Raw genomic sequence first — 12,574 nt, 5'->3', positions numbered from 1 at the left:
AGAATAGGGACTCCGTGGGTTCCTGTCCCATCCTCAGCGCCACTGTTCGCAGCAGGAATTAGCTTCCTGTCCTACAAATAGACTTTCTCAGGCTTCCATCCTGAGCAAGGTATGGTCCCAGTGCAGAGCTCTCTCTGTGAAAAGTGCTTTTTACGATGGAACAGTTAGTTGCGTGAAGGAGAATGGGGGGAAGTGCTCAGGATTCCAGGCTCTTCTCCCCGTGCTTGCTGTTCTCCTTCCCTGGAGGCCAGCGCCCCACCCTCCGGCCAGGGGAGGACCCTGGGGCCACACCCCCTCCTCTACGCCGTCGTCACAGTAGATGGTGCCCAGCTGGGAAGATCAGCAAGGAGCGAGGTGGTTAGAAAAAGAAAGGGAAAGTGTAGTAAATGAAAAATGTAATAAAATATATTAAATATGCTAAAAATATAATACATGAAGATTTAATAAAAATAAGTAGGTTGTGTGAAGTAACGGAGTACGCAGAATCAGGCAAACAGTATGTCGTGGAGGTTGAGAGAAGTTTTATAAGGGTGTAGCGAACCTAACGGAGGGAAAGGATGGGAACCGAGGACGATTTCGGATTTAGCAAGGCGCTTGTTGCTCCCGGTGCTGAGCGGTAGTCAGATTACAGAACGGCCTGGACTGTTTGGGCCCGGGCTCGCCCGTGCAGACGCTGCCTGAGTGCTGCAGGTTTGCTCGTAGTCTTAGAGTTGGGGGTAAGAAGTCATGCCTCTAAAGACTTTCCATTTAGCCTATAGTCTCCTTATGTGATTCTGAAGATTCCTCTGTTTCCATGTTTGCCTTCTGGATGCTCTTCTCTCTCCTTTTGTCTCCTGATGTGCCCCGCCGGCCGGGGAGGCTCGGTTTTGGGTTATTAGCACATGGTGCCCTTGGCACCAGCGGGAGTGGAAAGGGGACGATCAAGTCTTTCTGGCCCGTGTTCTCGGCTGAGCTCCTCGAGGCTCCTCATGGGACCGACCAGCGCTGCAGCCTGAGTTCCCGCCCCGGGCCTCCCAGCGCTTCCTCACGTTCGGCGTCCTGACGTCAGACGCATCGCCTGACTTCTTGATTTCTGCTTCCTGTGGAACTGAGATGAGAAACGGGTTCGTCGTGCGAGTCCCTTAGTCAAAAACGGTTCACTCAGACTAGTCCACTCTTAGGATTACTTCGAGGAATGTTCTTGAGACTTCCATGTTCTCCCAGACCTGTTCCTCCTCCGGTCGGTCTGCTTTCTCGGCACGTCTGCCACCCAGTGGGACTGGCGTTGGCAGGCTGACCCTTCCAGCGGGGTCTGGGGAGGAGCAGGGTCCCACACCTCGGTCTGCCGAGAGGCACGTGTGGACAAGGCTTTTCAAACAGGAAAGAACCTTCTACTGAAACCAACTTGTACTGGTGTTTTCTACTCGTGTCGAGAAAATGATTTGTCCCACTCCTCCGTGACTGTGTGGTAAATTGGAGCTGTAGTCTGCTTCCTTCCTTCCTGAATGCCGTATGGAAGGACGAAGAATTAAAATGCTTTTATGTTCTTGCAACAATGTCATTATGTTAATTGATTTGGTGGTGCTGTTTGTTAATACGCTTCTTTTTATGTTTCAGAAAAGATGTTGGTTTGAAGCGATTTTTTCCTAGGAGTTTACTGGATTCTGTCAAGGTAATTAGAATCTGTTTTATTGTAACCAGATGACCACGTCACGTAAACAACCCCCCCCCCCACGCAGTGTGTGGTTTCTCCCTTATGCGTAAAAGTCACAGTGTAAAACAGCCCATCGTTTTCTGAGGCACAGCTTCCCCCGCAGAGCCGTGGTTTCGCTCCCTGACTGTGCGTGGCACTCGGCTAAGTTGCACGCACGGCACGCTTTGGCACCCGGGGGGGGGGGGGGGGGCTGGTCTCGGGTGTGCCGGCACACAGGAGCGAAGACGCAGGGCGTAGAGGAGCCGCGGTGGCAGCCGGATGCTTGTGGCCGCGCCCGCGGTGCACACGGAAGTGCCGGCGGAGGCCTGTCTTCTCTTGCTCTGACCGCGTGGCCGCTCCCCCTCATTAGTCACTTTGCACAGTGTTGTCTTCTCTCCCTCCCTGGGGAGGGACACCCGGGGACCGTGACGTGTGGTTTCCAGCCAATCCAGAGCATGTGCCAGGACGTTCGAGTGTGGAGGGAGGGCTTTGGGTCCGACTAGTGTCCCACCCATAGGAAGCCCGTGGTCCTCGGGGGGGGGGGGGGGGGGGGGGGGGGGGGGGGGCGGTGGGGTGTTTAATCCAGTTTACCAGCGGCGGCTGTTCCTGCTCTAACGTAGTGTCACAGAGGTGGCGTCCCGCCCCAGAACAGTGAGGCCCCCTTGAAAGATGGGATGTAGGCTACAAAAGCAGGTAGCATATTGGTTCAGAGAACCGGCTCTGAAGCCCGGGGAAGATTCCGACTTCATCAGGTGAGGCGCATGGGACACTGGCCACGTTACTCAGCCTCACCACGCTTCCGTTTCCACATTTGTGAAGCGGGGGCGAGACCACTTTCTAACACGTGGGCTTCATACGAGGACTCACGGGTTCCTAAGTGTGAGGTCTGAGACCAGCAGGCATGGCTCGGCCCGTGCTCTCTGGTACGAACCGGAGGGGAGGAGGGGGCGCCGAGCCCCTCACTCGTGCCGGTCACGTGCCGCGTCCGCAGTCTTCATCGCATTCAGCGTGTCTGCACAGGGCTTTCTCGGCGCTTGTGCCGTTGCTGTCTGTTCCTTGTGCGTGGTCATGGTGTTGGCACAACTTCCCAAATGCAGTCCACGACGAGGGCCTCGTGTCCAGGCATCGGGCACTAGTCCTCGGGCCCCCCGGGTGTGCTCGGCCTCCCTGGGGTGATAATGGCCCTCCCTCGCCCACACAGCTTCTCGGGAATCTCCTGGGAAGCAGACAGAGAAGGGTTTGTTTTAATGTACACGGTGCTTGGTACGAGTGTAGTGAGATGCAGGTGAGAGAGAGGCCTCCTCCCCTGTCATGTCGCCGCCTCTCTGGTTTCTGGCACGCCGGCCTGCCCTTTTCCCTGCCCGGCGCCCTCCTGGCACGCCGCAGTGACTCGTCGGGGCGTCGGCTCTCAGACGCTCCAGGCAGGCGATAAGGGCCAGGCAGCTCGCAGACTTGGCATGAGCCAGCTGCATGGGGGGCGGGGTGCAGTCAGAGGATGAAGAGCTTTGAGTGGAGTTGGGCAGCCGGAGGGTTGGAGGCGAGATCCGGGGTATTGGGGAGGTATGTGTGTCCTTCTGGAGGGTTTTGGGGTGTGGGTGGGCTCTCCTCCCAGGGTTGGGGGACAGTGTGAGCTGGAGAGTCGTGCTGTGGCCCCGAGAAGGCCTTGGAAGATCCTTAAGAGGGGGCTTGCCTCTGTGCACAAGTCTCCAGTGGGGGGGTGGGGCGCGTCACACGCATAGAAGACACGGCTCTGTAGTGAGTTTGCACCGACACTGAACTGAAACATGCAGTGGCCAACAGGAACTTTTAAAGCAGGGAAGCGTGTGACAGTGGCTGCGTGTGGCAGTGGCGTCCTGCATGGCGCTCAGGTGTGAGCCTCATGGGGGCCTCAGTCCCTGCAGTCTCCTCCGTGCTCTGCGTGAACAAGCAGTCATCACGAGAGCCGTGACTGCTGTCCCGTGGGAGTCCAAGGAGGTACCCCGGTGCAGCGTAGCCGAGGTGACCTCGGCCAGCCCTCCCACGCCTGGGCCCCGCACCCTCTCGGGGTCTCCTTGCACCGCAGGTACCGGCGGGGGCCCCTCTCCTCTCTCAGGCCCCTCACAGGGGTCCTCCTGCCTGCGTGTGGCCAGCCCACCTCCACCGTATTCCAGATCCGCCAGGGGCTGGATAATGCCCGCCGCGGTCCCCGCGGTGCCTGGCACGTGGTGCCGTAGGTGGCGGAGTGGAGAGCGTCAGGGGCACGTGACAGGACGAGCATTGGCGGGGAGCCCCCTAGATGGAGGGGCGCTGTGGAGGGAGGGTGTGTGGGTGGGGTGTCAGGCCCTCTCAGGAGAGCAGCCCTGGAGCCCACTTCCCTGATGGGGCTCGCCCTCCAGGCCTCTTCCCCGGTCCGTCCCGGCTGGCCTCCTTGTCCTGACCCTGCTGCTGACTCGATGGGCCTGTCTGGCCACCCCGAGCTCCCCCGGCCGGCGTGGCGGCCATGCAGGGTGCAAGCCGTGCCGCGTGTGAGGACAGGCAGGGGGCAGGCAGCGCTGGCGGGTGGGCCCTGGCCTCCACGCGAGCAGAAAGGGGGGCGCTGACCTGGGGGAGCCTGAGGAACCCCCCCGAGCACGTGTGGCCTGAGAGGGCCAGTTGCTGCTGGTCTTCCAGCGAGTAGCAGAGAATCGAATCTTTAGCTGCTGCTTGGAGTCAGCATGGATGCACCCCGAGGGTCTCACCTGTGTTCTCACTTCCGGGAGAATAGACGTAATTTTGTAAAACAGCACAGTCTCTTTGGTTTCTCAAGCAGCTAAATCGGTAGTTCATTCCATAGGCCTGCACTTCACCTTGTGCCTCTGTCCAGCCGTGCACTGGTCGCTGCCCACGCCCACGGCACCGCCCTCAGCAGCCTGGGTGGCGTGTGACGGCAGGAGGACAGAGCGCACTGTGTTCAGACCGTCCCTCCTGCAGAAGTGTTGCCAGCGAGACCACTAGCGAGGTTCATAGCCAGTTCTTTCTTCTTTCTTCCAGAACGGCCTTGTGGAAGGGCCAAATTCGTTACTGCTAGCTTCCCGAAAGTAGGCTAGATTGGTCTGTTTTCTTTCCAAAGGCCGTTCCAGAGGCTCACGTGAAGGGCTTAGGGGTTACCTTGTTAGATGTGGTGCAGCTTAAAGGAGTTGTGACAGGAGAGAAGAAGGGACGTCTGTCCCCGTTGCTAAGAATAATTTACTAGATATTGTAAGTCTCTGTCTCTTCGATCCTAGTAGAGCCAGAGACCTGTCTTTAAAAACACGGCACCGGGGAGGCAAACAGGCAAACCCAGCCAGAGGACAGGTCTGCCAGGAGCTGATGATTCCCCTTCAGGAGTGTTAGGAAGCTGTCACAGCTGGGGACCAAGGACACACGAGTGACACGGTGTGAGGCCCAGGAGCAGTAAGAGGGTGTTCACGGGCAGCCCGCTGAGGTCCGAGGTGGGTCAAGGTTGAGGAAGTGGTGGTGTGGCTGTCGTAGCTGCACGGTGTGCTGGCATCATGGGACATGGCGACCCCGGGCACCGGGTACTGTCCTTGCAGCCCTCGGGTAAATCTAAAATCAGGTCGCAGATACAATAGCCATGTTCTGAATACATTTCTGAGTAGAAGACTAACTTGAGAAGCAGAGATGCTGGGAAGCCAGCAGGAAGCAGTGCTCTGAAGCCCCCGTGCGTCCCCGAGGAATAAAGTGGCTCCTGGGTGCTGTGAGCAGCACGTCATGTCATTCTTAGGGAAGATGGCCCTCGTCCTCATTTCTGTGACGAGCAGGTGACCCGCGCAGGCATGGCATGTCTGTGAAGCCCAGCAGGCCCGGCTGGCGGGCCTTCAGCCCTCAGTTCCTGGTGTCCGCAGGCCGGGAGAGGTGGGGCATCAGGGAGACAGACCGGCGGAGCGGAGGACCAAGATGTGGCCTAGGCCCCGCCACAGAAAAGCAGGAAATCTTGCCGTTTGCAACAACACGGATGGACTTCAGGGCGTTGTGCCACGTGAAATGAGTCAGAAAATGACAAACACCGTATGATCTCACTTACATGTGGGATCTAGGAGCAGACCAGACACTGAGCCCACAGACCCAGAAGGCACATCGATGGCTGCCAGGGGGTGGGGGGTGAAGGGGGCCAAAGGCACGGGCTCCTGGTTATAAGTGACGCGTTATTAATAGGTAATAACGTGTAGTGCACACGTGAAAGCTGCCGAGAGGGAGTCTTCAGATTTCTCATCACAAGAAAACAAAGCTGGGAGCCCTGTGAGGAGATGGGCGTCCACCAGGCCCTCCGAGGCGGCCCCGGCATGGATCGCTGTGCTGCGCGCCCGAGGCAGTGCGGCGTCACGTGTCCGTTACAGCTCCGAAAACACGCTTTGCGCACCATGAGCCCATCCGTATTTGGCGTTTGTCGGCGGATGGAGGAAGTAGTTCCTCAGTTAGTGTATTCTTTGCCCGTCATTCCCTACGGCAGATTTCCTTAGCATTGTGTTAGGGCCTTTTCACCCGGGAAGCCCTGCAGGTTCATTGCCGCTAGCAGCGTGTGCAGATAGGAGGCCGACTGCTGTCAGATTACTTCTGTAGTTCACGGTGAACAGCAGTGGTTTCTGACTGTCCAAACTAATAACACTGCTGCATCCTGAGCCAGTGTCCCATTCTGGGTAGTTTCCTGTCTGGAGATGGACAGACGCATCGTTTCCTACATCCAGGCGATCCCACGGAGGGGTTGGAACTCTAAGTGGATGGATGGAACGTGGGGCCTGACAGTCTTGCTTCTTCGACTGGTTCCAGAAGTGTCTGAACTTCCGGGGAGCCGTTTCCTCGCTGAGAGGGCAGAAGAGCGCTGGTGCGCTCTGGGAGGTCCTGCTCGTGAACAGGGCTCTGGGCTCCTCGGGCAGCCGCGTGTTCCGCTTCTTGTCCAGCACGGGACCTGCTAGATTTGGAGCCGCACGGCCGTGGCGAAGCGTGGGCGCCCCTCCTGGCCAGGCGCCCCACGGCGTGCCGGGAGCCGGGGTTGTTCCTGTGGCTGCAGGAAGCTGGTCCTGAGCAGGCGTGTGGCCTGCCCGCCGCTGCGGCTGCTGGGCTCCCCGGACTTCCTTCCGCTCCTGAGTGTGGCTCCTCGGACAGGAGTGACAGAGCAGGGGGCTGACGCGTGTCCGCAGCCTCAGATGCAGGAAACCTGTGGCCCAGGCTGTCCCTCTGCAGGTGGAACGTGCTGGTGTCTTCCGGGCCCATGGCTGCGTGTTGGGGATGGAGAGGAGCACGGGGCTGGCGGCTTCGATCCTGCGCATGCATCGGGACACACACGCCGTTGATGATGTCGTCATAGAAGGCCGGTCGTGTGCCTGATGCGGAAGGAGGGAGAAGGACCGGGGCGCAGCTCACTTCTCCCTGATGCCGGCGGCTGAGGGGCCAGCAGAGTTGGGACCAGTGAGACTGAAGATACACAGGGACTGGGAGGTGGCACATTTTACTTTTGCACACGTGCACACACTTGCCTGTTACACGTGAATTACTTTTTATGACTCGCTTTGTGATGTTAACCAAACAAACAAAGCCTGGAAACAGGCGGCCTACGAACCGGCGTGGTCAAGTTTGCTGGAAGAGAGCCAGCTGCCCGCGAGGTCCCCGCGCACAGGTGCTCCCCCCTCGGTGTTCGGTGTCTCTCCGCCAAAGCTTCGGCCTGCGAGTCTCAGTGCCGCGCAGGAAGGGAAGGATAGTGGGATGGGACGGCGTCCTTTCTTTTTCTCAAACCCGCCGATCCCTGTAAAACACTCATTGGTCACCCAGCAGGTGCCGCGTGCCGACTCCTGCTGTCCTGGTGGTGTGCAAGGGCCGGGGGAGCCGCGGGTCGCGTCCAGAACCCTCTCCTCGTGCCCCCACCCCTGCTGCTCGGCCTCTAGGCCAAGGGCCTCTGGTGGGCGCTGGGGGAGGGAGAGCAGTGATGTCCTCATTGGGATGCACTCTCGCCAGGCTGCTTGGACTTCAGTCCTGGCTCTGCCGTGCAGCTCTTTGTCGTCTCTGTGCCTCAGTTTCCTCATTTGTACGATGGGGCTGATGGGGGAAGTTCTCTCTGAGGGCGCTGCAGAGACAGAGGGAGGCTCACCCCCAGAGAGCAGCTGTGCCCCCCCCCTCGGGCCTCCATGAATGGCCCATGGTGACACGACCCCTGGCTTGGCCGCCGCCCCAGGAGCTGAGCCTGCTCTGCCCACCCACCGTGCTCTCCCCCCTGACCCCTGCAGCCGAGAGACATCTCAGGGCTCGGGACTTGCGTGGCTCAGTGACGCGGTGTCCTGGGTGCCCAAGGGTGTGCGTGAGGCTGGTGCTCAAGGGGAGACCTTAATGGCTTCCTTCTTCCTCCCTCCCCTCCCCTCCCCTCTCCTTCCCTCCCCTCCTTCCTTAGCGCACATGTGCAAGTAGGGGAGGGTCAGAGAGAGAGAATCTTAAACAGGTACTTAGCACAGAGCCCGGCTTGGGGCTTGATCTCACAACACTGAGATCATGATCTGATCTGAAATGAAGAGTTAGACGCTCAACTGACGGAGCCACCCAGGCTCCAGTACTTGTTCGGCTTTAAAGAGAAGAGTGTCGTTTGGGTGACATGCTGAGTGACCAGGTGGAAGTGTAGGTAGCGGTTGTTCATAAGCAAGCAGTTTGTTGGGACTGGGTACAGGCCCAGGACTGCCTTCTCTCCTGGACCTCTCTGGCCTGGTTTTCGTCTCTGCGTGTCATTATTCTTCTTCTCGGACTTCACGTGTTCCTCGTGGAGGCACGGATGCCTAGATCGACTTCTTACTAACGTTAATGGAAATGAGGTGTCCCCGCGTCCTGGTCCCCATGCTCTTTGGGCAGCCGTCCTTTGCAGATTGTGGTGTTCTGCATGTGCAGGGGGCGTCGGGAAGCTTCCTGGAGCTTCCTCCTCCGACGGGCACGTGCACACGCTGCAGGAGCGTGCCCCGCCACAGGCGGTCGGATCTCCCCGCGTCCACGCCAGGGAGGGCCGCGCCCCCGTTACAAGGCAGACCAGACTTTATTTCTGTTGGCGGGTTGTGACGCGAGAGGCGGGCTCTTGCTCCTTCTCGAGCACGTGATAGGCTCCGCCATGGGTCCCTCTCCTTCCTCTGTCCGCTCGGGGAACGACGTGGCCACTCGGGCCTACTTCTCACCAACGCTGACCTCACCCAGTTGTCCGTTGGAAAATAAGTCAGGGTGAGGTGAGACCCAGCGCTCATGGTGCTGGCTTCTCCCGGCTCTGTCGAGAGAGTTGCTCAGAGGAAGGGGCGCGTGGCGTGCCGCCTCCCCGACCTCCCTCACGCCCAGACAGTGGCTGCGTGGCAGGGCCATTGGGAAGACTCGGGGTCCGTGTGCACGGCCGGGTCTGCAGAGGTCTTCTCCGGTACCGGTTTTGTTTACCGACCCCAGGCATCCCCGAGCCCCTGGGCCCCCTCCCGGGGGTGTCTGTGGGGGTCAGAAAGCCTTTCTTGTGCAGCTGGACTCCCGAGTTTCTGGAGAGCAGGGCATCTGCTCTGACTCTTCAGTGCGCCCCAAGCGCTCAGCACAGAGTAGAACTTCTCAGTGGGTTCGCTCTGGGTCCAGAGTGGAGCGGGCCCTCTGGTCGGGAGCTGGCTTGGCTCAGGAGACCCGCAGACGCCGTGCTGCTCATTTATAGTGAGGACAGCGCCTTGCACGTGGACGGTACCCCGGTCTCCTTGGCCAGTCTACACGCCCCTGGGGGACAGTCGGACCTAATAGAGCACGAGAAGGTTTGCAAAGCCTGAGATCAGAGCAACTATTAAATGCCATCTTAGCCCGTGATATGAGTGGCCTTCTCCGTCCCTTGGCCCGTGGCCGGTGCTTAGATGGTCATTCCCAAAAACACGCCTCCCAGAATTCTCTCCACCAAGCACGCAAGGCGGGCATTTTCTGTGTGAACGTCTGATGGCCACCCCCTGCCGACCTTGGGCCCGTTGGACTTCTCTCGAGGTTAGACTGTGGGATCTAAAACGGTCGTTAGTCCTCCCCGGTCACTCTCCCCAGCAGAACCCCAGCCCCGGGCCCAGTTAGCTGCCAGCCTACCCTGGCTGCAGCCCTGTCTCCTTTCCCGCCTCCACTCGATTTGCGGGAGCCACCAGTGCGCACGTTGGCTGGAGACTCGGCTGTGCTGTCCCCAGCCCTGCCCGCTCCAGAGCGCCACGTCTGTGTCCAGCTGTCTGCCTGATGGTCTCGGTCCAGAGACTGAAGGGTCACACACATGTCCAAATTGGCGTGACTTTATTTTCTTTTTTATAAATTATCTTTTTATGTTTATTTTTATTTTTGAGAAAGAGAGCTGGAGTGTGAGCAGGGGAGGGGCAGAGAGAGGGAGACACAGGATGCAAGCAGGCTCCAGGCTCTGAGCTGTCAGCCCAGAGCCCGAAGTGGGGCTCGAACTCACTAACCGTGAGATCATGACCTGAGCCGAAGCCGACATTTAACCTGCTGAACCACCCAGGTGCCCTGACATGACTTTATTTTCACCAAGCCTGCCCCTTCTACCTGCCCATGGGTCCCATCCACAAACCTTGTCATGCTCGATTGCCTGTCTTCCGTCCCATGCCGCCTGCGGTCATCTGAGCGTCCCAAAGATGCCCCGCTGTCCCCGCTGCCACCACCTGACAGTCCTTGCCACTGGCATTTCTCAGGTGGCTTGTTTCAGGAACCCGGCCGGTCTTTCTGCTTCTCACACCATCCCCCGAGCAAGCCTTTAAAATGAAGGTCATGTGCCATAGGTGGTGTTCCAGCCCTGCTCCTTCAGTTCTGTGAAGCTGTCCCCAGCCTGCCGGGTCTCACTGTCGTCTTCACCCCGCAACTGCAAGTCGCAGTGACTGCGTCTCACTTCTTGGCTGCAGCTCCTCACTGTCAGCCCACTCTCTGCAGATCCAGTAATCCTTTGACACGCGGGGACCTCCAAGCCACCGTAGGCAGGCTGCCACCCCCATGTGTCACTCCCTGGCGGTCCACGTCCTAGCTGCCAGAGCGCTGTGACCCCTGATGTGCGGAGGGGGAGGTCATGCTGCTGACGGATGAGGCCCTCCCCTCCCCTCCCCTCCATGCGCCGCCCCCACCTTCCCCCCTGCTGGCTCGGATCTCAAGCCTGGCTTCCCGGTGGGCTCCTGCTTCTCCCATAGGCTCAGCTCCTCGGTCCTCTCAGCGTGTCTTGTTGGTTCCGAGGTTCAGGATAAGTCTCCCACTTGTGCCCCCTTCCTGCTTCTACACTTGTGCTGACTCTGCTCACCTCCTGTCTAGATTGCTTTGAGCCTCCTACCTGCTCTCTCACGCCTCCTTCGTACTGTTCACGCACGGCAGCCGGTGCTCCTGTTGGCACCTGCATCAGATCACGTCTGTCTCCTCAAGGCACCCAAGGACTTTGTCTCTCCCCACTGTGCAAGCCAGGCGCTCGCCATGGCGGTCCTCTCCCTGCCCTCTTCCTCAGACCTTGTCGTGTGTCCTTTGCCCACCGGCCTCCCGGGCCTCCTCTGACACACCACAGACTATGGGCTTGCTGCCTGCAGGGCCCTTCCGTCCGCTGTCCACTGCTTATGCTCATGGTGCAGAAGTGGAAGACTCAGATGTGCCAAGTCTGGAAGATCACCTGTGACCCCGCCACACAGACAAGAGGCGTATTTGGTCTGTCTCCTCTGTTTTGACACACGTGCGCGCCTGTGCTCACACGTGGCTGAGTGAGTCCCGTCTCTGGTGCCTCCGTTAGAAGGCGTCTGCCCCATACGTACAGATGCTTTCACCACGGATACGGATTTTAACATCAGTAAATTAGTTCTGCACAGCAGTTTTTTTTTTTAATGTTTGTTTTTGAGAGAGAGAGAGACAGAGCATGAGCAGGAACAGGCAGACAGAGAGAGAAAGGGAGAGACAGACAGAAACTGAAGCAGGCTCCAGGCTCTGAGCTGTCAGCACAGAGCTCGAAGCGAGGCTCGAACTCACAGATGATATCATGACCCAAGGCAACGTTGGACGCTTAATGGACCGAGCCCCCCAGGAGCCCCCGCACGACAGCCCTTTGGGCCACGTTCAATGTAGGCAGACACACAAAGACGCGTGTAACCCACCTTCTGTACTGAACCTCCTTGCTGCTAAATCTTCGCATAGTTCTTGGATCGTTTCTAAAGCGTAATGCCTTGGAATTTGAACAACTGGATCCAGACTTGGGGTTTTTTTAAGGTATTTTTATTTGCGCCGCCCCCTTCAGCAACGTGGTGTCAACTGGCCCTCCTAACAGTGGGGTATGTGAGTCCTTTGTACCCAATCCTTTGCCAGCTCCCCTTCACGTACCTCCATAGTACTTGCCTGTCAGCACCTACCTTCTTCCCACACGTTCTAGTGAGCAAATTATTGCTTTACAAATTTCTGTTTAAGGAATAAAACTTGGAACCTCTAAACCATGTACTTAAAAAGGGTTAGGATGCTGTGTCTTCCGCCACGTGTACTTTAATGCAGCTAATGAAAGCAAGCAAGCAAGCAAGCAGGCTTTGACAAACACTGGTGTTCCATAGTGCTGCGATCGCAGGTGGTGGGAGGGAAAGGCCGTCCTTGCTGTTAACTGTTCTGACTCGAGGATTGTTTCTGTCATCCTTCCACGCAGGCCAAAACGCTACGAAAACTGATCCAGCAAACATTTAGACAGTTCGCCAACCTGAACAGAGAAGAGAGTATTCTGAAGTTCTTTGAGATCCTCTCCCCAGTGTACAGATTTGATAAAGAGTGCTTCAAGTGTGCCCTTGGTGTGAGTACACGGGGACGTGGGGGGGGGCTAGTGCTTCAAGTGTGCCCTTGGTGTGAGTACACGGGGACGTGGGGGGGCGAGAGCTTCAAGTGTGCCCTTGGTGTGAGTACACGGGGACGTGGGGGGGG

The 12,574-nt window shown here is 58.3% G+C and overlaps 1 protein-coding gene across 22 annotated transcripts in view; it reads left to right on the top strand.

The window, feature by feature from the left end:
- Positions 1-12,574, top strand: part of PTK2 (protein tyrosine kinase 2) — a 207,157-nt gene that overhangs the window by 97,661 nt on the left and 96,922 nt on the right. For all 22 annotated transcript variants that reach the window (XM_029923992.1, XM_029923986.1, XM_029923983.1 and 19 more), the window contains 2 exons: positions 1,597-1,651; positions 12,306-12,446. In XM_029923992.1, the coding sequence (XP_029779852.1) occupies positions 1,597-1,651; positions 12,306-12,446 (196 nt within the window). The remainder of the gene's footprint in view (positions 1-1,596; positions 1,652-12,305; positions 12,447-12,574) is intronic.

Source organism: Suricata suricatta, chromosome 15 (assembly GCF_006229205.1).
Source record: "Suricata suricatta isolate VVHF042 chromosome 15, meerkat_22Aug2017_6uvM2_HiC, whole genome shotgun sequence".
Taxonomy (NCBI): domain Eukaryota; kingdom Metazoa; phylum Chordata; class Mammalia; order Carnivora; family Herpestidae; genus Suricata; species Suricata suricatta.
This window is presented reverse-complemented; position numbering and strand designations above follow the sequence as displayed.